Genomic DNA, 25,563 nt, shown 5'->3' on the forward strand with positions numbered 1-25,563 from the left:
GGACTCTCGCTGCTGTCTTGGATCCGCTTTGAACTGAACTCTCGCGGCTGTGTTGGAGCCACTATGGATTAAACTTTCACAGTATCATGTTAAACCCGCTCGACATCCATTGCTTAGGGGGGGGGGGGGTTGCCCACATTTGAGGTCCTCTCCAAGGTTCTCATAGTCATCATCGTCACTGGCGTCCCACTGGGTGTGAATTCTCCCTGCCCACTGGGTGTGAGTTTTCCTTGCCCTTTTGTGGGTTCTTCCGAGGATGTTGTAGTCGTAATGATTTGTGCAGTCCTTTGAGACATTTGTGATTTGGGGCTATATAAATAAACATTGATTGATTGATTGATTGATATATTGGTGAAGAGCTCGGTCATCCGGGAGGAGTTTAGAGAAGAGCTGCTGCTCCTTCGCTTCGAGAGGAGCTCGTTGAGGTGGCTCTGGGATCTAATCCCGGATGCTTTCTGGACGCCTCCCGGGTGAGGTGTTCTGGGTAGGCCTAACCGGAAATGGCCACAGGGCAGACCTTGGACACACTGGAGGTATTCTGTCTCGCAGATCCGTCCTTCTCTGGTGAAACTAGAAGATGTAGCCAGAGCCCGGGAAGTTTGGGTTTTTCTTCTTCCTCTGGATAACCGTAAGAAAATGGATGAACGAACAGGTGGATGAAGTACTGGCTGTCCAGAGTCGGGACCCAGGATGGACCGCTCCCCTGTGTATCGGTTGGGGACATCTCTACGATGCTGATCCGACTCCGCTTGGGATGGTTTCCTGTGGACGGGACTCTCGCTGCTGTCTTGGATCCGCTTTGAACTGAACTCTCACGGCTGTGTTGGAGCCACTATGGATTAAACTTTCACAGTATCATGTTAGACCCGCTCGACATCCATTGCTTAGGGGGGGGGTTGCCCACATTTGAGGTCCTCTCCAAGGTTCTCATAGTCATCATTGTCACTGGCGTCCCACTGGGTGTGAGTTTTCCTTGCCCTTCTGTGGGTTCTTCCGAGGATGTCGTAGTCGTAGTGGTTTGTACAGTCCTTTGAGACATTTGGGATTTAGGGCTATATAAATAAACAATGATTGATCCATTGATTGATTGATCGAAAACACTGACCATTGCTTCTTTAATCAACAAAGAAAGCAAGTGATTACATAATTAAGGTTGAACATCTGCAGCTGTCAATTCTGCAAGGAGACAGGACATAGCAACGATATTTGTTTAAAGCATGTTAAGTACCATGTAGAGATTTGATAAACATTTTATTGTTAATAATGAATACATCAACACAAATACCATGGAGTTCTTACAGTGATTACAGCATGTAATAGTAATACATGTTTTAATATTGACATAAAATAGTGCTTTCAAAAACGAGGCACTTGGAAAAAAGACATCATCCGATCCCAGGTGGAACAATCCCAAAACACAGGAGGAAAAAATACATTTACTTGCCAAATAATTCTCTTCTGTCAAGCCCGCGTTTTACCGAGCGAGGAAACAACCGTATTTTACCCTCCTGTTTGTGCGCCCCCAACCTTTGCTCTACTTATTAGTATTTTTAATTTCATGAAAAACAATCCTGTAGAGGCCCCTTACGTACAAAGAGTTGCGTGGCTTTCCTACTAAATACGGAGTACAAATTCCGATGTATGAAAGTGTTCGCAGGCACAAATCCAAGCACATTTCTTTGTTACATCGCAATCTACTCGGAATCTACCGCAGACGTCTGGAAGGGCCAGCTCACGGCCACTAATCAATACAAAACTCATATAGCTGATAATCCGACATGTAACTTCTTCCCGGATGTGAAAAACAGTGGTGGTCGACCAAGCTTGTTATGATTCGCTGCCTGTATCATAGTATATTCAGTTTTTTTTTCCCGTTTTACATGTCATGTAGACCACAAGGAATTGTTTTCAATTTAGAAAAAAAAAGCCCCCTTTAATTCGCGCTATAATCCGGTGCACCTTTTGTATGAAAATAGACCTGAATATACCCACTCATTGGCAGTGCACCTTTTAATCCGGTGTGTCCTATAGTTCGGAAAACACAGTGTTTTTATTTTCTATAAAGTCTGTTTGTGTACATATTTTTGGGGTGTTTGGAACGGGTGAATTAAACTTTTCTATTTCTTATGGGAAATGTTTTCTTTACCGTTTTCGTAGGTTTGATCTTCGTCTGACCTTTTGGAGCGGCTTTCTAACTAAAACCGAGTTACCAATGTACTTGTGTGTTAAATTGTCCACAATTAATTTCTATTATTGGTATTTCAGCTAAGCACACAGCTGCCCTATGGGAATATGCATTTGTAGTTTAACAGTATAGAGTACACATGCTTAATATTGTGCGTCTTAGTGAGAGGTCTTTCTATACTAGAACTCTCAGCACGACTAGGTTAGGTTTTGTTAGTCATCATTCTGTCAATCAAAACATAATTATTTAGAATTTGTAGTTATAATCTTTAGATTTAACCTGATTGTTTAGCTATATTCTGTCTGGTGTATATTGAATATATACTTTATGTTTAAAATCAATGTATATTTTATGTCTGTAAACAAAAAGTAATATATAGTCATGGTCAAATATTTACATACACTTGTGAAGGACATAATGTCATGCTTGTCTTGAATAATTTCTAACCGTAGTAAATCGTCTCATTTACTCTCTGTAAAGCACCAGTTCCATTGGCAGCAAAGCAGGCCCGGAGCATAATAATACCACCACCATGCTTGACGGTAGGTCTGGTGTTCCTCTCCTCCAAACATATTGCTGGGTATTGTGGCCAGACAGCTCAATTTTTGTTTCATCTGACATCCCATGGACAAAGATAAAACCTTCTGGAGGAAAGTTCTGTGGTAAGATGAAACAAAAATGTTTTTAGGACAACTTAAAGGGGAACATTATCTCCAGACCTATGTAAGCGTCAATATATACCTTGATGTTGCACAAAAAACACCATATGTTTTTTTAATCGATTTCCGAACTCTAAATGGGTGAATTTGGCGATTTATACGCCTTTCAATTGTTCGCTGTCGGAGCAATGACCTTTCACCCGTGACGTCACAACGTGAAGCAATCCGCCATTTTGCCAAACACATTACACACACCAAGTCAAATCAGCTCTGTTATTTTCCGTTTTTTTCGACGGTTTTCCGTACCTTGGAGACATCATGCCTCGTCGATGTGTTGTCGGAGGGTGTAACAACACAAACAGAGAAGGATTCAAGTTGCAACAGTGGCCAAAAGATGCGAAAGTCCCTCATTTGTTCTGCACACTTTACCCACGACAGCTATGCAACGACAGAGATGGCAAGAATGTGTGGATGTCCTACGACACTCAAAGCAGATGCATTTCCAACGATAAAGTCAACGAAATCACAAAGGTGAGTTATGTTGATGTTATTGACTTATTTGGAGTGTGCTAATCAGACATATCAATGGTCACGGCATTCTAATCGATGCTAACATGCTATTTAAGCTAGCTGTATCATTATGCCTCATTTGTAGCTATATTTGCATCCAGCCTTTCCCTCCACCCACATTTAATGCCAAACAAACACATACCAATCGTTGGTAGAATGCGATCACCGAATTCGTCTTCGCTTCCTCTCGTGCCGCTGTCTGTCGTGATATGGCTCAATAGCTTCAGTTTCTTTTCGCTATCTGCCTCCATACTCCAACCAGCCGTTTCAATACATGCGTAATCTGTTGAATCGCTTACGCCGCTGAAATCCGAGTCTGAATCCGAGCTACTATGCTATACCTTTCTGTGCTATCCGCCATGTTTGTTTCCGGTGGCTTCACACAGTGACGTCACAGGACATTAGACGGGTGGATATGGGACGGCGTGGCGCAGTGGGAGATTGGCCGTCCGCCATACGAGGGTCCCTGGTTCAATCCCCACCTAGTACCAACCTCGTCACGTCCGTTGTGTCCTGAGCAAGACACTTCACCCTTGCTCCTGATGGGTGCTGGTTGGCGCCTTGCATGGCAGCTCCCTCCATCAGTGTGTGAATGTGTGTGTGAATGGGTAAATGTGGAAGTAATGTCAAAATGCTTTGAGTACCTTGAAGGTAGAAAAGCGCTATACAAGTACAACCCATTTATATAACGATGGGTAAAATCAGGCACTTTGATGCTGTTTTTCGGGATATTGCGTGATGGGTAAAATTTTGAGAAAAACTTCAAAAAATAAAATAAGCCACTGGGAACTGATTTTTATTGTTTTTAACCTTTCAGAAATTGTGATAATGTTCCCCTTTAAAATCATCAGCCCAGAGGTTGGGTCTTGGGCAAAGTTGGGTGTTCCAACAGGACAATGACCCCAAACACACGTCAAAAGTGGTAAAGGAATGGCTAAGTCAGGCTAGAATGAAAGTTTTGGAATGGCCTTTCTAAAATCCTGACTTAAACGTGTGGACAATGCTGAAGAAACAAGTCCATGTCAGAAAATCAACAAATTTAGCTGAACTGCAACAATTTTGTCAAGAGGAGTGGTCGAAAATTCAACAAGAAGCTTGCCAGAAGCTTGTAGATGGCTAGCAAAAGCGTCTTATTGCAGTGAAACTTGCCAAGGGACATGTAACGAATATTAAAGTCCTACTGAAACCCACTACTAGCGACCACGCAGTCTGATAGTTTATATATCAATGATGAAATACTAACATTGCAACACATGCCAATACGGCCTTTTTAGTTTACTAAATTGCAATTTTAAATTTCCCGCAAAGTATCCTGTTGAAAACGTCGCCAAATGATGACGTCGCCGGTAGTAGCGGACATGTTCTCCCAGCACCAAAATTGGCTAAAAGTAGTCTGTTTTTATCGCATAATTACACGGTATTCTGCACAATCTGTGTTGCTGATTCTTTTGCAATTTGTTCAATTAATAATGGAGACGTCAAAGAAGAATGCTGTTGGTGGAAAGCGGTGTATTGCAGCTGCCTTTAGCAACACAAACCCAGCCGATGTTTCTTTGTTTGTTGTGAAGCTTTAATATGGAACAGAGCGGTCAAGCGAACATGTTTCTCTACCACAACCGGCAGGTTTCGGTGAGAAATTGTGGTAATAAGTCGGCTCTTACCGTAAACATAAGGGGCGGTATAACTCGGTTGGTAGAGTGGCCGTGCCAGCAACTTGGGGGTTACAGGTTCGATTCCCACTTCCGCCATCCTAGTCACTGCCGTTGTGTCCTTGGGCAAGACACTTTACCCACCTGCTCCCAGTGCCACCCACACTGGTTTAAATGAAACTTAGATATTGGGTTTCACTATGTAAAGCGCTTTGAGTCACTAGAGAAAAGCGCTATCCATCCATCCATCCATCCATCTTCTTCCGCTTATCCGAGGTCGGGTCGCGGGGGCAACAGCCTAAGCAGGGAAGCCCAGACTTCCCTCTCCCCAGCCACTTCGTCTAGCTCTTCCCGGGGGATCCCGAGGCGTTCCCAGGCCAGCCGGGAGACATAGTCTTCCCAACGTGTCCTGGGTCTTCCCCGTGGCCTCCTACCGGTTGGACGTGCCCTAAACACCTCCCTCGGGAGGCGTTCGGGTGGCATCCTGACCAGATGCCCGAACCACCTCATCTGGCTCCTCTCGATGTGGAGGAGCAGCGGCTTTACTTTGAGTTCCTCCCGGATGGCAGAGCTTCTCACCCTATCTCTAAGGGAGAGCCCTGCCACACGGCGGAGGAAACTATATAAATATAATTCACTTTGTGTCAGTTCTTCCTGCAGCTGTCAAAGAGGCAGCTGCGACTTTCTTGGCTCCTCCATGGCTTCACTCAGAGACACTGGCGGTCACCACACCCCTCCGACTTTCAGGTATGACTATATAATCTCACTAAAACACTAGTAACACAATAAGCAGATAAGGGATTTTCCACAATTATCCTAGTAAATGTGTCTGAATCGCTCCCACTGCCCTCGTCTTTTTATTTTTTCTTCTAGTCCTTCACTCTCACTTTCCTCATCCACAAATCTTTCATCCTCGCTCAAATTAATGTGGAAATTGTCGATTTTTTGGTCCGAATCGCTCTAGCTGCTGGTGGCCATGATTATAAACAATGTGAGGATGTGAGGAGCCCGACAACCCGTGACATCACACGCACATCGTCTGCTACTTCCGGTACAGGCAAGGCTTTTTTATCAGCACCAAAAGTTGCGAACTTTATCGTCGATGTTCTCTACTAAATAATTTCAGCAAAAATATGGCAATATCGCGAAATGATCAAGTATGACACATAGAATGGACCTGCTATCCCCGTTTAAATAAGAAAATCTCATTTCAGTAGGCCCTTTAACATTGTTATATGTATATATTTTTGACCCCAAAGCAGATTTGGTCACATTTTCAGTAGACCCATAATAAATTCATAAAAGAACCAAACTTCTGGAATGTTTTTTGTGACCAACAAGTATGTGCTCCAATCACTCTATCACAAAAAAAACAAGAGTTATAAAATTATTAGAAACTTATGGAAGTGTATTTACACTTTTGACCATGACTGTATGAAATTGAACTGTCCTCTAACGAGAGCTAAAGGCCCACTGATGGATTAGATTGATACGTACATATTAGCTGCTATCCTCGGATGTGCCAGACATGGTGATTGGACAACTTGGCGACAAAGTCAGCTGCTCATAGCTTGGCAGGCTATCCTGGCCGTGTAAGACGTTGCTCGTCTGTCCAGGCTGTAGCCTCAGTCCACCGCCACCTCCAACCCCACTGGCGTCCCTCTGGTCCAGCAGAGAAGTCAGGGAGTTGGCAATGCGCTTCAGCATCAGATCCATGTTTGTGATCTATGCAGAGTTAATTGAATGTATGAATAATAGTTGAGAAAATACAACTTTTATACTCATGATGCAGCCAGCCTTGTAGTGAAATTCAATTATGGACCTTTAATTGGATGTACCATATTTCTTTGAATAGCCGCCGGGCATGTAGTATGCGTCTGCCTTGTAATACTGCCGGGTCAAATTCGCTCCCCAAATTTATTAGCGCATGCTTACTTTCACCGCCAGGTCAAAACCGTGACGTCACGGGTGACGCTTCCCCTGTCGTCATTTCCAAAATGCCGGAGGAGTTTTTTTAAGCTTTTGCTATGTGTAAACCAGGGGTCTTGTTCCAAAGCCATACAGATCACACTGATGGTTGTGATATAAAACAACTTGTCTTTAACACTCTTACTAATACTGTATGCGCCACACTCTTTGAACCCGCACCAAACACATTTCTGGAGAACATTGGCTCTATAACACATTATAAACACAACATAAGAATTACCCAGAATTCCAATGCATCCATGACTCTTGGCTATATTATACACCCCACTAGCACCAAACCCCAACCGCCCCACCCCCACCCCCCCTCCGTGCGCCGGTTGAGGTGGGCGGGGTTGGGAGCGCGTGTATAATATAGCCAATAGTCATGGATGCATTGGAATTCTGGGTAGTTCTTATGTTGTGTTTATAATGTGTTACAGAGCCAATGTTCACCAGAAATGTGTTTGGTGTGGGTTCACAGAGTGTGGTGCATATTAGTAAGAGTGTTAACGTTCTTTATATCACAACCATCAGTGTAAAAGGTGTGGCTGTTGACCAAGTATGCATGCATCCGACCGGCACGCAGATAACATGGTGTAAAGATGGGTGCGATGAAATGTTGGAGAGCAGGGGTCCCCAACCACCGGGCCGCGGCCGCAGCCGCAGAAGTATTTTTTTATTTTTTTATATCACACTCAATTTTTTACTGCATGCCATTGGTAAGCGCAGGAGTGAAAAGAGGTTTTAAAATGATTAGCGCCTGCTTACTTTTACCGCATGCCTTGAATAAGCGCAGGAGTGAGAAGGGGTTTTAAATTAATTAGCGCCCCGGCGGCTATTCAAGGAAATACGGTACTCACAATTGGAATAAAAGTTACTCTCAGTTCGGAAGAAGTTGGTAAATACGGTTCAACAAAATAAAAATGGCAGCAGGAGGCAGATACATGCTGTTTGTGTTAAAAAAAAGCGTTGTCGACACTGCCCCCCTTTCTTCGGCTGCAGACCAAAAAGATTAACCAAAGTAAGTGGTAAAGTGGGTTTAATGTGTTTGTTTATAATCATTGTAGTGACCTGGCTGTTATAGTAAGGAGATTTGGGATTTCAAACTGTGAGTGCACCACAGGGCTAGTGACAATGTGTGTGTGTGTGTGGGGGGGGGGGGGGGGGGGGGGGGGGGGGGGTGTGACTAAAAATGAAGACAGTTCTCTTGTTCTTGTTTTGTTGAATATAAAGTACTGGATAGCACTTTATATTATGTTCAGAGTGTATAAACTTTTACAAAAATATAGTCTTTTGTCAAGGCTGGAACCCATTATTCATATTTACATTGTTTCTTATGGAGACATTTGCTTAAATCAGGGGTGTCCAAACTTTTTCCACTCAGGGCCACAGACTGAAAAATCAAATCATGTATATATATTTTGCGTTTTTTTTTAAAAAACAATACAATATATAGGTTGTTTTTTTTTTTTAACCTTTATGGCCTTCCTGAAGTTTGGTCCCTGGTACCTGGAGGGGTCTCAGTCATAAAAATGTTAAAAATAAGTCAAAAATTATTGTTTTTTTGTATAATGCTTGAATCTCGAGATCAACTGCAGGTCTGTCCGTCATTATAACGTTTTTTAAAATGTAGTTTTTATGTTTATGCCCTTTATGTCAAAACCCTTATTTATATGGCAAACACACTTAACTATGCAACATTTTTCCCCAGAATATTTCAAAGTGGAATAATTGGTGTGAATTAATTGGAACCTTAAATAGGTCAATAATTCATAACAATAAAAAAAGAAAAATAATAGGTCTTGAAAATAAGCCAAATATTTATTTTTTTCCTTTTAACGCTTAAGTCTGTAGATCTGTTGATTGTAAGATTTTATATTTTTTTCTTTTTTGTTGTTGTTGTTGCCCTTTTTGTGACAGAAAACTTTGTTTCGCACAAAATATGCAATATTCTCCCCCCAAAATATTTCAAAGTGGAATTGTTCCGGTGAAGTAATCGTAGCCTTCAATAAATCAATAACAGTCCGCATGGCAGCTTTGTGTTATTAGTGTCAACATTTCCATTTTTTCTTGTTACATTTCACCTGTTTAACATTTTTATGATTTACATTTTTATCGTAGTATTTTCAGAATGTGCCGGGGGCCGTTAACAAATTAGCTGGGGGCCACAAATGGCCCTCGGGCCACACTTTGGACACTCCTGGCTTAGATATACAAACTTTTTCTATCAACAAACCCTGTTTAAGAACTAATTAGGTTCGACTTTATTATTTGTAGGGAATTAACTATCACTGACTAGCTATCATGCATACCTATTAATCTTATGTTGTATTTTCCCGCCATCTAACATAAAAATATGATGGACTGATTTGTTTAACACTCAATTTGGCTTCAATGTTTTTGTTCAATTGAACTACTTAAGTTAGAGCACAAATTACTTAAGTTAGAGCACAAATTGAATTCAATGTTTTTGTTCAATTGAATTACTTACAAATCGTTTAGTATTGATTGTATCAGAGCACAAATAGGTTAAGTTAGAGCACAAATTGAATTCAATGTTTTTGTTCAATTGAACTACTTAAGTTAGAGCACAAATTACTTAAGTTAGAGCACAAATTGAATTCAATGTTTTTGTTCAATTGAATTACTTACGAATCGTTTAGTATTGATTGTATCAGAACACAAATAGGTTAAGTTAGCTTAGCATAGGTTAGCTTAGCATAGGTTAGCTTAGCATAGGTTAAGTTAGCTTAAGTTAAGTTACGTTTAGCTTAGCATCCGACCCTCAAAGTGTCCGCTGAGAAAATGTTGTGGAGAAATTGTAATAATGTATAAGTGACATACAATTTGGTACAGGTAGCAATTAACTAGTGGTCAAGTTTGTTATTACAGACTCATCATTTTATGAATACTCTAACTAAAATATTATCAATTCATAAAAATTGAGGGGGGTTATACTGTAATTTGTACCAGATGTTGATATAAATAAACCAAGAAATGCAGATGTGTATCCATACATTTTAAAGCCTATTATAGCCAGATTTATGAATCTAATGCACTGTATTCAGTTGTTAGATTGAATAAGTATTTTTGCTTTATGCACAAATTATTGCTATAGATGTCCCCTTTACTTATGTGTGATGCAGTTTAACTTGGACATTGTCAAAAAGACAACAAAGCGACTGCGAATGTGGTGCATCTCCCGTTTGTGAGTTTAAAGCACTGTTACTGACCTGATATTTTTACAGAAAGACACCATTAGATAAAATGTGTAGACAGGCAGCAGAAATCTGCACAACGTGACATAAACTTCACCTTGTCCTCCATCCTGCTGAGACGGGTTCCAATGGAGTTGTTTCCCCTGTCTCTGGCACCGTCTAGAAACAAAAACAGTATTTACATATACCGTATTTCCTTGAATTGCCGCCGGGTATATAGTATGCGCCTGCCTAGAATTACTGCCGGGTCAAACTCGTTTCGCCAAATATTTTTATTAGTGCATGTTTCGAATTTCCGCCGGGTCAAACTCGTTTCGCAAAATACTTAGCATATGCCTAGAATTTCTACCGGGTCAAACTCGTCACGTCACGAGTGACACTTCACTTCACACCATTTCAAAATGGAGGAGGCTGATTTAAATGATTTGAAATCGCATAAAGGGGAAGAAGATTAAGAGCTATTCAGTAGGTTTTAAGGTCCAAGCTATTGAATATGCTAAAAAGAACAGTAAGCAGCTATGTATTTTTAATATAACGTAGCTGCGTGTGTCAAATATGAGTCATTAAATGACTCCCGCCTCCTGGTGGTAGAGGGCGCTAGTGATCCTTCTTGGGACAACTCGGCTGCAGAAGAAGTGACAACAAGCAGCAAGAGTGAGCAGCGATCGCTTATTTTTTCCTCTCGCTTGCACTTTTAACATGGAGGATAACATATCTAAAATAAAACCATTTTCTAAACTGGACTTTCAATCAAAGCAGGAGGTAATAAAGGAAGATCTCCATCCAGACAGAGAGACTTTTAAAACTGAAGAAAGATAAGGAAGACTTCTATAAACAAGTTATCGATGCTTTTGATCAGAAGGTAAGACCATAATAACGTTTTTGTTTATTAATCGTGCGTTTCATGATGGTATCCTTAAATCACACTCAAATTTTTAAGCGCTGGCCTAAATTTAGCTTTGTTGATTTTTTTTTCGACCTTTTTTACCGTATTGCTTTTTTTCACTACTTTGTTCACCTCATTCATTGTTTATGTTCTTTGTTTGTTTTCTGTTTCTGATGCTCTATGCTTTTTTTTTTTTAACCTGTAAAGCACTTTGGTTCAATTTAAAAGTTGTTGTAAAAGTTGTAAAAGTAGCAGAACCTCCAGGTTCTGTAACAGAACCTCCAGGTTTTGTAACAGTTTCTTCCCTCAGGCCATAAGACTCTTGAACGCATCATAACAATCCCCTTAATTCCCCCCCAAAAACGGATTAACTCGCCAGAATATAAAGATAATATAACATACATCCATAAATGTGGATGCACATGCAAAAATGCAATATATTTATCTGTACAGTAATCTATTTATTTACTGTATATCTGCACCTTATTGCTCTTTTCGGGTCCCCCCATGTCTAGCATTAAAAGATTACAGTTGGTACAAAATGCGGCTGCTAGACTTTTGACAAGAACAAAAAAGTTTGATCACATTACGCCTGTACTGGCTCACCAGCACTGGCTTCCTGTGCACTTAAGATGTGACTTTAAGGTTTTACTACTTACGTATAAAATACTACACGGTCTAGCTCCATCCTATCTTGCCGCCGATTGTATTGTACCATATGTCCCGGCAAGAAATCTGCGTTCAAAGGACTCCGGCTTATTAGTGATTCCCAAAGCCCAAAAAAAGTCTGCGGGCTATAGAGCGTTTTCCGTTCGGGCTCCAGTTCTCTGGAATGCCCTCCCGGTAACAGTTCGAGATGCCACCTCAGTAGAAGCATTTAAGTCTCACCTTAAAACTCATTTGTATACTCTAGCCTTTAAATAGACTCCCTTTTTAGACCAGTTGATCTGCCGTTTCTTTTCTTTTTCTTCTATGTCCCACTCTCCCTTGTGGAGGGGGTCCGGTCCGATCCGGTGGCCATGTACTGCTTGCCTGTGTATCGGCTGGGGACATCTCTGCGCTGCTGATCTGCCTCCGCTTGGGATGGTTTCCTGCTGGCTCCGCTGTGAACGGGACTCTCGCTGCTGTGTTGGATCCGCTTTGGACTGGACTCTCGCGACTGTGTTGGATCCATTATGGATTGAACTTTCACAGTATCATGTTAGACCCGCTCGACATCCATTGCTTTCCTCCTCTCCAAGGTTCTCATAGTCATTATTGTCACCGATGTCCCACTGGGTGAGTTTTCCTTGCCCTTATGTGGGCCTACCGAGGATGTCGTAGTGGTTTGTGCAGCCCTTTGAGACACTAGTGATTTAGGGCTATACAAGTAAACATTGATTGATTGATTGATTTTATCCTACACTACAACGAGCTAATGCAACGAAATTTCGTTCTTATCTGCACTGTAAAGTTCAAATTTGAATGACAATAAAAGGAAGTCTAAGTCTGAGTCCAGTCTAAATGTTAAATATATTATATTAAACAAATTAATGATTATTTACACATGAACACACACAGACGTACCGTAAAATGGTACTGTTGAGTACTCATCCATTTTTAGGGTACTGGTGAATTGCTACCGTATGGTTTTTTTAATCAAATTTTTTTACGTTTTAGCCCTTATGTGGGCTCTGAACCGAGGATGTCGTTGTGGCTTGTACAGCCCTTTGAGACACTTGTGATCAGAGGTGGGTAGAGTAGCCAGAAATTGTACTCAAGTAAGAGTACAGTTACTTTAGAGATGTATTACTCAAGTAAAAGTAAGGAGTATTGACCCAAATATTTACTTGAGTAAAAGTAAAAAGTATGTTGTGAAAAAACTACTCAAGTACTGAGTAACTGATGAGTAACCTGTTCGTTTAATGATGACGGCAACAAGTAATGCACAAAACATAAAAACAGCAATGAGCAAATTCAGAGCCAGGAATATCTCTTAAGCAACTAAAAAAGTAATATATATTAAATAATATATATTAGGTTTTACATTGTATTGAAAAAAATTTTGAAAATTAATTTTAACTTTGCAACCTAAGTTTTATACTCATAAATGTAAGTTTCTCAATACCCGACCTGTTTTTTGTGCCTTTAAAAAAAGATTTAAAACTGTACATTAAAACACTCTACCTCTAACAACCAAAACGCTGTGAAAACGATGATGCTGTGTTCCAAATTTAAGTTATTTACTGAGATTGAGTGAGCCTATGGCTTTGCACTTTGTTTATATACATATAGATATTTTTTTTGTACGGTTTTTATACTGTTTTGTACTGTTTTTTTTTTTTACTTATTTTCATTATTATTTTCAACTGTTTGTAAATGTTGAAATTTATAAATACATTTCTATAAAAATAGAAAAATGTGCAGTTCATCATGTGACCGCCTGGCCCTGTTCTGTTTGATTGGTGAAACGGAGTCAAACGTCACCAGTGACTGCATTTGATTGGTGAAACGCAGGCATGTGATGGATCCTACTTTGAAGGTCCGTCTGAGAGAACGAAACAAAGCGTGCATTAACAGATCAATGACAATCGGGAGCGATAGAGCGGCGTAAAAGTAGCGTTTCTTCTCTATAAATATACTCAAGTAAAATTATGTTGCATTAAAACTACTCTAAGAAGTACAATTCATCCCAAAAGTTACTCAAGTAGATGTAACGGAGTAAATGTAGCGCGTTACTACCCACCTCTGCTTGTGATTTAGGGCTATATAAATAAACATTAATTGACTGATTGAAATAAACCTTGGTGTCTTATACATCCATCCATCATCTTCCGCTTATCCGAGGTCGGGTCGCGGGGGAAACAGCCTAAGCAGGGAAACCCAGACTTCCCTCTCCCCAGCCACTTCGTCTAGCTCTTCCCGGGGGATCCCGAGGCGTTCCCAGGCCAGCCGGGAGACATAGTCTTCCCAACGTGTCCTGGGTCTTCCCCGTAGCCTCCTACCGGTTGGACGTGCCCTAAACACCTCCCTAGGGAGGCGTTCGGGTGGCATCGTGACCAGATGCCCGAACCACCTCATCTGGCTCCTCTTGATGTGAAGGAGCAGCGGCTTTACTTTGAGTTCCTCCCGGATGACAGAGCTTCTCACCCTATCTCTAAGGGAGAGCCCCGCCACACGGCGGAGGAAACTCATTTCGGCCGCTTGTACCCGTGATCTTATCCTTTCGGTCATGACCCAAAGCTCATGACCATAGGTGAGGATGGGAATGTAGATCGACCGGTAAATTGAGAGCTTTGCCTTCCGGCTCAGCTCCTTCTTCACCACAACGGATCGGTACAACGTCCGCATTACTGAAGACGCCGCACCGATCCGCCTGTCGATCTCACGATCCACTCTTCCCCCACTCGTGAACAAGACTCCTAGGTACTTGAACTCCTCCACTTGGGGCAGGGTCTCCTCCCCAACTCGGAGATGGCATTCCACCCTTTTCCGGGCGAGAACCACGGACTCGGACTTGGAGGTGCTGATTCTCATTCCGGTCGCTTCACACTCGGCTGCGAACCGATCCAGCGAGAGCTGAAGATCCCGGTCAGATGAAGCCATCAGGACCACATCATCTGCAAAAAGCAGAGACCTAATCCTGCGGTCACCAAACCGGAACCCCTCAACGCCTTGACTGCGCCTAGAAATTCTGTCCATAAAAGTTATGAACAGAATCGGTGACAAAGGACAGCCTTGGCGGAGTCCAACGCTCACTGGAAATGTGTTCGACTTACTGCCGGCAATGCAGACCAAGCTCTGGCACTGATCGATACCACAGTATGTGTATAAGTACTTTTTGTGCACATTGAACAGTACCATGATAATAATGATAACCGTGATCATTTTGGTCACAATACCCGTGATATGAACTGTTTTTTTTTTATCAATACCGAATGTAAAAGTTGTAGCACTCAAAAGAGGAGTAAAGCCGTGAATTACCTGCTCCTGTCTGGAACATAGTAATCTTCCCTAAAGACTGGTCCAGTCTGAAAGAAATAAGTACATGTTCAATGGTCAATGGTCTGTCATTCGACAAAAAAAAAAACAGTACATTTAATTTCCCAAAAAGATAAAGTCATTTTGATTGTCCTGCATATGAGTAGCTCACAGTTGAGAACGAGACCACACACTTGCAAGGATGCTGGCAAGGATGAGTCAGAGCCATGGGGATTCCAAACAAAAAACCAATGCAGCCCCAACTCTCTTATCGACCCAACATCTTCCCTGTCTGCTGTTCTGCTGAAATCGTCCGGGGCTTATCTGTGCAAAGTTTGTCAGTGACGACATTTACCTTCTCTGGACTTCCTTGATCCGCACCATGAGGTTGAGGTGACCCTGGGAGTATTGCTCAATCACATCCCGGACATCATATGGCTTACGAGCTTGCTGTTAAGAAAAAGAACATTGGGGTCTATTTTAAAAAAAGAACTGTTCTTAAAAAAAAAAATGTTTGCTCAAGCACATTCACCACTGTATGTTTTCTTCGAAATACACAGCGAGATACTTAAAGGGGAACATTATCACCAAACCTATGTAAGCGTCAATATATACCTTGATGTTGCAGAAAAAAAAAACATGTATTTTTTTAACCGATTTCTGAACTCTAAATGGGTGAATTTTGGCGGATTAAACGCCTTTCTGTTTATCGGTCTTTTAGCGATGACGTCAGAACGTGACGTCGCAGAGGTAACAAAACCGCCATTTTCATTTTCACATTACAAACACCGGGTCTCAGCTCTGTTATTTTCCGTTATTTGGACTATTTTTTGGAACCTTGGAGACATCATGCCTCGTCGGTGTGTTGTCGGAGGGTGTAACAACACTAACAGGGAGGGATTCAAGTTGCACCACTGGCAAGAAATCTTCCGCCAGACCCCCATTGAATGTTCCAGAGTGTCTTCACATTTGATTGGCGATGCTAAGACAGACATGGCACAGAGATGTATGGATAACCTGCAGATGCATTTGCAACGATTAAGTCAACGAAATCACAAAGGTGAGTTTTGTTGATGTTGTTGACTTATGTGCTAATCAGACATATTTGGTCACGGCATGACTGCCAGCTAATCGATGCTAACATGCTATGCTAATCGATGCTAACATGCTATTTATGATAGCTGTATGTACATTTGAAACTAGATACCCACATTTAATGCGAAACAAACACTTACCAATCGACAGATTTAAGTTGCTCCAGTGTCACAAGATGCGAAAGTCCTGATCGTTTGGTCCGCACATTTTACCGGCGATGCTAATGAGGCAGCCATGCTATGGGCCACTTCATTAGGTACACCCACGCTATGGCCGAATAGCGTCAATAGCTATTCTCTCAATAGCTGCAATTTCTTCTTCAATTTCGTTTTCGCTATCTGCCTCCCTAATCTGACCATCTGTTTCAAAACATGCGTAATCTGTTGGATCACTTAAGCTGCTGAAATTCGAGTCTGAATCCGAGCTAATGTCGCTATATCTTGCTGTGGTAACCGCCATGTTGTTTGTATTGGCAGCCCTGTATGACGTCACAGGGAAATGGATAGTGGTTTCGAAGATAGCGAAAATAAGGCACTTTAAAGCTTTATTTAGGGATATTCCGGGACCGGTAAAATTTTGAAAAAAACTTCAAAAAATACAACAAGCCACTGGGAACTGATTTTTATTGTTTTTAACCCTTTTGAAATTGTGATAATGTTCCCCTTTAAAGGAAAACTGTGTCATGTCTGTGTGATCATCTTTTGTTTAAGTCGTGTTCTGTTTGTTTTTTGGACACTCTGTTCCTGTTTTTGCACTTTCTTGTTTATTTTGTTTCTATGACTACCCATTAGTTTTCACCTGTCCTCATGTCACGCACCTGTCTCATGTTTTGCACTCGCACACCTGTTTTCACTTCTATTTAAGCTGGTCTGTTTCTGTTGTTCGTCCTGGCATTATCACCTTCTACCACCATCTATCACCTGCGCCGCACCTTGTAATGAACCATGCCAAAGATCCATGTCCTGTTCTCGTTTCGTTGCAAGTGAGCTTTTCGTTATTTATGCCATCGTGCAAGTTTTTGTTTTACGTTCATAGTTTTGCCTTTGGGCAAGTTTTGTTTTCGCTGCCAAGTTTTTGTACCTCCTTGTGAGCGCCTTTTGTTTGTTCCTGTTTTTTAGTAGTGATAGTGTTAAAATAAAAGATGTCTCTACCTTCACGCCATCTTTGGTCCAAGTTCACTTGCAACTCGCGACCTACCAATCTCAGGGCGGACACTCTAACCACTAGGCCACTAAGAAGGTTTAGAATTTTCTGTAAATTCTAAATAGTGAAGAACTGCAAGAAGGAGGTGGCTAAAAATACAGGTAATGGGAATTAGGCTAGAGCCGATATTTGATAAGTCAATTAACCGACGACAAATAAAAATTAAAGTCGGTAAGTTATCCAGCGTCGAAAAATTGCCATGTGCATGCTTGCGTTTGTACAAGAGCGGAACGAAAAGACGGGGGTGAATTATCTTGTCCTAATGAAGTGTCTTCGATTCTTTGTGCCGCTGTCCTGCTAGCACGAAGGGGAAGGGGTATGCTGCCTGCAAATTTTGTAGATCAGACTTCTCCATTGAACACGGTAGCCGAACGGATAAAGTCACTCATGAATGGTCAGAGAAGCACAAAGCAGCGGCAACGCAGCACCGCTCACAGCCCAGTATTATGGGGCCACCTTGCAAAATGGAGACCCGAGGGTGTAAAATATGCCGAGACAAAGATGGCTATGCCGATAGCTGCAAGCAACATCCCGTTCTCACTTGTGGATGTTTTCAACAAATCCATGAAGGCTATGTTCCCGGATTCAGAGATCGCTCGCCAGTACGCAAATGGCAGAACATAGGCTACTCAAATAGTGAAAGGTGAGTGTTATATATTTTTTAAAGTAAGCAGCATTCTTAAGCAATGTTTCAAAATTCAAATATTTATTTTATTTATACATACACATATATATATATATATATATATACTTTATACATACATATATATGTATACACACACAGTATATATATATATATATATATATATATATATATATATATATATACATATATAGCTGTAATTCACTGAAATTCAAGTATTTATTTATATATATATATATATATATATATATATATATATATATATATATATATATATATATATATGTAGGTGTGGGAAAAAATCACAAGACTACTTCATCTCTACAGATCTGTTTCATGAGGGGTTCCCTCAATCATCAGGAGATTTTTGAGGGAACCCCTCATGAAACAGATCTGTAGAGATGAAGTAGTCTTGTGATTTTTTCCCACACCTACATATTGCGCTCTACCACGGTATCGAGCACTATTCTCCGGATAAACCAATCAAGACATATATATATATATATATATACATACACACACACACACACACACATAATTTATATATATATATATATATATATATATATATATATATATATATATATATATATATATATATATATATATATATATATATATATATAGCTGAAATTCACTGCAATTCAAGCATTTCTTTTATATATATAAATGTATGTATAAAATAAATACTTATATATATTTATACACATATATATTAAATAAAAACATGAATTTCAGTTGATTACAGCATACATGTATATGCATACATGTATATGTATATATGTATATTTACATACCTACATATATATATATACATACATACATATATATACATATATATATATACATACATATATATACATATATATACATACATATATATACATATATATACATACATACATACATATACATACATACATATATATACATATATATACATACATACATATATATACATACATACATATATATACATATATAGACATACACACACACACATACATACACATTATATATATATATATATATATATATATATATATATATATATATATATATATATATATATATATATAAATATATATATATATATATATATATATATATATATATATATATATATATATATATATATATATATATATATATATATATAAAAAAGAGGGCATTTTGAAAATCTCCCTAATTCTGAGGTTTCAGGGTTGGCAAGTATAACATTTTAAAAGAAACTTTCTTAAGACGTGTTCAATGCCAATGTTCTTGTGAACAGCCATATTACTTCAGTTAAGGCGTCATGTAAGTTATGTCATATAGTATGTGATGTTTATTTGACACATTATTGAGATAATCGACTGCTACATAATGTGTTTATGGTCCCAGGGACAGGCCTGCAACAGCAAAACTAAAGAAAATATATTGCTGGCTAGTCCACCCCACCATTTAAAATCCGCCCACGGTATGTGATTCAGCACCGCTCGTCTTTCAACATTTCACAATTCTAATCATCGGTACTCAATTTGAGTGTCTGGAAGAATTTCCTGGGAAACAAGGAGTGTCATGTTAGTTAAGGATTGGGAGTGAAAATCAACGGAAAGTTTCAGTCAATCCCACATATTTTTTTCGTAAGAAATTTTCTGAGAACCCCTTAAAATATTCTCACGATCATATTGGTGAATCAGGCCCATTGTCCTGAGTGTGTCACGTCTGGAACGCATCGTGATGTGCGAGGTGTCACCCCAAGATGCAAAAGGATGCAGGATTTGCAGGTAAGAGCTAGTTTTAATACAAAAAGGATAAAATAACACTGGTACAAAAGGAAAAGAACACGCCTGCCTACGCACGGGAAGCTAATGCTAATACTTAGCAGGGCGTCCAAAATAGCGCGTGCCGAGTGCACGGAAGCTAAGGCGTAACTTAGCAAAGGTATATAAAGCAGAGAAGCAAACGTGATAGTTGCATGAAGCAAACGACGAACTGAGGTAGAATGTAGGTTTGAATACTAAATCAAACAATTGCCAACAGGTGTGCGTAAAAAGCATAGCAGGTGGAACAAATCAAGTAACCATGGTGACAAGATGAAACAGGAAGTGCTCAAACTAAGGGATCGGAAGAGTCCAAAAAATGATCAATACACACAAAAGGACTCAAGAACAAAAACTATATCTGATCCGGGAGGCGGATCGTGACAGAGTGGCCGAGGTTGATTCGCGTGGGTTAAATTCTGAGACCATTCGAGGATAGCAAATGAACGTGATAGGCCCATAAATATTATCTTGGACTCCGGCTCAATCCTGAATTCTCCTTCAAGCCACACATTGATCTCATTGTTAAAAAAAAACAAAAAACAATTTGGGCCTGATTTACTAAAATCCAAATACCATGCGCTAAACTATGAATTAGCATGCACAATAGAGGGCTTTGGATTTTTGGCTAAAGTTTCTCACAATGCATTGCCAGAAACAGTAATAAAGAGTTACATATAATGTTTCCGAACTATCCATCTTCTTCCGCTTATCCGAGGTCGGGTTGCGGGGGCAACAGCCTAAGCAGGGAAACCCAGACTTCCCTCTCCCCAGCCACTTCGTCTAGCTCTTCCCGGGAGATCCCAAGGCGTTCCCAGGCCAGCCGGGAGACATAGTCTTCCCAACTTGTCCTGAGTCTTCTCAGTGGCCTCCTACCGGTTGGACGTGCCCTAAACACCTCCCTAGGGAGGTGTTCGGGTGACATCCTGACCAGATGCCCGAACCACCTCATCTGGCTCCTCTCTATGTGAAGGAGCAGCGGCTTTACTTTGAGTTCCTCCCGGATGGCAGAGCTTCTCACCCTATCTCTAAGGGAGAGACCCGCCACACGGCGGAGGAAACTCATTTCGGCCGCTTGTACCCGTGATCTTATCCTTTTGGTCATGACCCAAAGCTCCTGACCATAGGTGAGGATGGGAACGTAGATCGACCGGTAAATTTGAGAGCTTTGCCTTCCGGCTCAGCTCCTTCTTCACCACAACGGATCGGTACAACGTCCGCATTACTGAAGACGCCGCACCGATCCGCCTGTCGATCTCACAATCCACTCTTCCCTCACTCGTGAACAAGACTCCTAGGTACTTGAACTCCTCTACTTGGGGCAGGGTCTCCTCCCCAACCCGGAGATGGCATTCCACCCTTTTCCGAGCGAGAATCATGGACTCGGACTTGGAGGTGCTGATTCTCATTCCGGTCGCTTCACACTCGGCTGCGAACCGATCCAGTGAGAGCTGAAGATCCCGGCCAGATGAAGCCATCAGGACCACATAGGCTGCAAAAAGCAGAGACCTAATCCTGCGGTCACCAAACCGGAACCCCTCAACGCCTTGACTGCGCCTAGAAATTCTGTCCATAAAAGTTATGAACAGAACCGGTGGCAAAGGACAGCCTTGGCGGAGTCCAACCCTCACTGGAAATGTGTTCGACTTACTGCCGGCAATGCGGACCAAGCTCTGGCACTGATCATACAGGGAACGGACCGCCACAATAAGACAGTCCGATACCCCATACTCTCTGAGCACTCCCCACAGGACTTCCCGAGGGACACGGTCGAATGCCTTCTCCAAGTCCACAAAGCACATGTAAACTGGTTGGGCAAATTCCCATGCACCCTCAAGAACCCTGCCAAGAGTATAGAGCTGGTCCACAGTTCCACGACCAGGACGAAAACCACACTGTTCCTCCTGAATCCGAGGTTCGACTATCCGGCGTGGCCTCCTCTCCAGTACACCTGAATAAACCTTACCGGGAAGGCTGAGGAACTATTCAATGGAAAATAACATTGCACCAACTGTGATACGACGGAGAAATACTGTGAGTCATTGGATAAGAAGTTCCTTTGTCGTTACAAGGAGAAAACTGTCGTACTTGGATACAAGGATCCGTACAAGAACGACAAGTCTGAGTGGAGCGGAGGCCATGACATCTTCCCTCCATTTTTCAAGCAAGTCCACTTTATACTTTGAAGGACTTTCAAAATGACACAAGTCTAGAAAGTTATGACCACAGAAACCAAACGTTTGTGTTTATCTCTAGTCTATCTCTGGGGCGGTTGGTAGAGCGGCCGTGCCAGCAACTTAAGGGTTGTAGGTTTGATCCCCACTTCTGCCATCTTAGTCACTGCCGTTGTGTCCTTGGGCAAGACACTTTACCCACCTGCTCCCAGTGCCACCCACACTAGTTTAAATGTAAAAATTAGATATTGGGTTTCACTATGTAAAGCGCTTTGAGTCACTTTGAGAATCAATCAATCAATCAATGTTTACTTATATAGCCCTAAATAACTAGTGTCTCAAAGGGCTGCACAAACCACTACGACATCCTCGGTAGGCCCACATAAGGGCAAGGAAAACTCACACCCAGTGGGACATCGGTGACAATAATGACCCAGTGGGACGTCGGTGACAATGATGACTATGAGAACATGATACTGTGATACTGATGATACTGATGACTATGAGAACATATGAGAACATGATACTGTGAAAGATCAATCCATAATGGATCCAACACAGTCGCGAGAGTCCATTCCAAAGCGGATCCAACACAGCAGCGAGAGTCCCGTTCACAGCGGAGCCAGCAGGAAACCATCCCAAGCGGAGGCTGATCAGCAGCGCAGAGATGTCCCCAGCCGATACACAGGCGAGCAGTACATGGCCACCGGATCGGACCGGACTCCCTCCACAAAGGAGAGTGGGACATAGAAGAAAAAGAAAAGAAACGGCAGATCAACTGGTCTAAAAAGAAAAGCGCTATATAAATATAATTTACAAATTCACTTCTAAAACCCCAATGGACATTGTGTCATCAAACCAAGCCAGAGAAATGCACTCTCAGAAATGATCCGACCCAAGTTTGACACCCTGGATAATCACGAATAACCAATCAACACGCTGTGACTGAAAGGCAGGATTTGTAGAATGATATTCTCAGGTCTTTTCTGTTTTTTCATATGTAAAGGCCGCAGTCTGGATGACAGAAGTGAGTACCGTATTTTTCGGACTATAACTCGCAGTTTTTTTCATAGTGCGACTTATACTCAGGAGCGACTTATGTGGGAAATTATTAACACATTACCGTAAAATATCAAATAATATTATTTAACTCATCCACGTAAGAGACTAGACATATAAGATTTCATGGGATTTAGTGAATAGGAATGACAGATTGTTTGGTAAACGTATAGCATGTTCTGTATATTATTGTTATTTGAATGACTCTTACCATAATATGTTACGTTAAAGGGTAACATTATCACCAAACCTATGCAAGCGTCAATATATACCTTGATGTTGCAGAAAAAAAGACCATGTATTTTTTCAACCGATTTCCGAACTCTAAATGGGTGAATTTTGGCAAATTAAACGCCTTTCTGTTTATCGGTCTTTTAGCGATGACGTCAGAACGTGACGTCGCCGAGGTAACACACCCGCCATATTAATTTTCACATTACAAACACCGGGTCTCAGCTCTGTTACTTTCCGTTATTTGGACTATTTTTTGGAACCTTGGAGACATCATGCCTCGTCGGTGTGTTGTCGGAGGGTGTAACAACACTAACAGGGAGGGATTCAAGTTGCACCACTGGCAAGAAATCTGCCGCCAGACCCCCATTGAATGTACCAGAGTGTCTTCACATTTGACCGGCGATGCTAAGACAGACATGGCACAGAGATGCATGGATAACCTGCAGATGCATTTGCAACGATTAAGTCAACGAAATCACAAAGGTGAGTTTTGTTGATGTTGTTGACTTATGTGCTAATCACACATATTTGGTCACGGCATGACTGCCAGCTAATCGATGCTAACATGCTATGCTAATCGATGCTGACATGCTATTTACGCTAGCTGTATGTACATTTGAAACTAGATACCCACATTTAATGTGAAACAAACACTTACCAATCGACAGATTTAAGTTGCTCCAGTGTCACAAGATGCGAAAGTCCTGATCGTTTTTACCGGCGATGCTAATAAGGCAGCCATGCTATGGGCCATTTCATTAGGTACACCCACGCTATGGCCAAATAGCGTCAATAGCTATTCGCTCAATAGCTTCAATTTCTTCTTCGCTATCTGCTTCCATACTCCAACCATCTGTTTCAATACATGCGTAATCTGTTGGATCGCTTAAGCCGCTGAAATCCGAGTCTGAATCCGAGCTAATGTCGCTATATCTTGCTGTGGTAACCGCCATGTTGTTTGTATTGGCAGCACTGTGTGACGTCACAGGGAAATGGATAGTGGTTTCGAAGATAGCGAAAATAAGGCACTTTAAAGCTTTACTTTGGGATATTCCCGGACTGGTAAAATTTTGAAAAAAACTTAAAAAAATACAACAAGCCACTGGGAACTGATTTTTATTGTTTTTAACCCTTTTGAAATTGTGATAATGTTCCCCTTTAAAGGCCTACTGAAATTAGATTTTCTTATTCAAAAGGGGATAGCAGGTCCATTCTATGTGTCATACTTGATCATTTTGCGATATTGCCATATTTTTGCTGAAAGGATTTAGTAGAGAACATTGACGATAAAGTTTGCAACTTTTGGTCGCTAACAGAAAAGCCCTGCCTGTACCGGAAGTAGCAGACGATGACGTCACATGTTGATGGCTCCTCACATATTCACATTGTTTTAAGTGGGAGCCTCCGACAAAAACAGCTATTCGGACTGAGAAAACGACAATTTTCCCATTAATTTGAGCGAGGATGAAAGATTCTTGTTTGAGTATATTGATAGCGACGGAATAGAAAAAATAAAAATAAAAAAAAACGTGATTGCATTGGGACGGAATCAGATGTTTTTAGACACATTTACTAGGATAATTCTGGGAAATCCCTTTATCTTTCTATTGTGTTGCTAGGGTTTTAGTGAGTTTAACAGTACCTGATAGTCGGAGGTGTGTGTCCACGGGTGTGTTGACGCGCAATGTCTCAGGGAAGTTGATGCCAGCTTTATGGGCAGCAGAAGCTCAGCTGATCTCCGGTAAGAAGCGACTTTTTACCACAATTTTTCTCACCGAAACCTGCTGGTTGACATTCGGTTGGGATCCATGTTCGGTATATATATATATATATATATATATTGTTTAAAACATTTAAATTATTTTAAAATGACAGGTATTTGCAATTGTAAATCACCAGTAATTTATATATCTATATATATATATATATATATATATATATATATACATACATATATATCTATATATATACATGCATACATATATATATATATATACATACATATATATCTATATATATACATACATACATATATATATATATATATATATATATATATATATATATATATATATATATATACACATATACACATATATATATACATACACATATACACATATATATATACATACACATATACACATATATATATACATACACATATATATATACATACACATATATATATATATACATACACATATATATATACATACACATATATATATACATACACATATATATATATATAT

General features: G+C 40.7%; 1 protein-coding gene across 8 annotated transcripts in view; it reads right to left on the reverse strand.

Annotated features, from left to right (window-relative positions):
• Window positions 1-25,563, reverse strand: part of kcnq1.1 (potassium voltage-gated channel, KQT-like subfamily, member 1.1) — a 267,264-nt gene that overhangs the window by 4,449 nt on the left and 237,252 nt on the right. For 5 of the 8 annotated variants that reach the window (XM_061887272.1, XM_061887270.1, XM_061887268.1 and 2 more), the window contains 4 exons: window positions 15,451-15,545; window positions 15,099-15,145; window positions 10,347-10,408; window positions 1,235-6,788 (listed from right to left, as the gene is read on the reverse strand). In XM_061887272.1, the coding sequence (XP_061743256.1) occupies window positions 6,564-6,788; window positions 10,347-10,408; window positions 15,099-15,145; window positions 15,451-15,545 (429 nt within the window). In that variant the 3' untranslated portion in view covers window positions 1,235-6,563. Of the gene's footprint in view, window positions 1-1,234; window positions 6,789-10,346; window positions 10,409-15,098; window positions 15,146-15,450; window positions 15,546-25,563 lie in introns of those variants that run through there. The other 3 variants (XM_061887267.1, XR_009804268.1, XM_061887271.1) reach the window with 3 other exon arrangements.

Source organism: Nerophis ophidion, linkage group LG25, assembly GCF_033978795.1.
Source record: "Nerophis ophidion isolate RoL-2023_Sa linkage group LG25, RoL_Noph_v1.0, whole genome shotgun sequence".
NCBI lineage: Eukaryota > Metazoa > Chordata > Actinopteri > Syngnathiformes > Syngnathidae > Nerophis > Nerophis ophidion.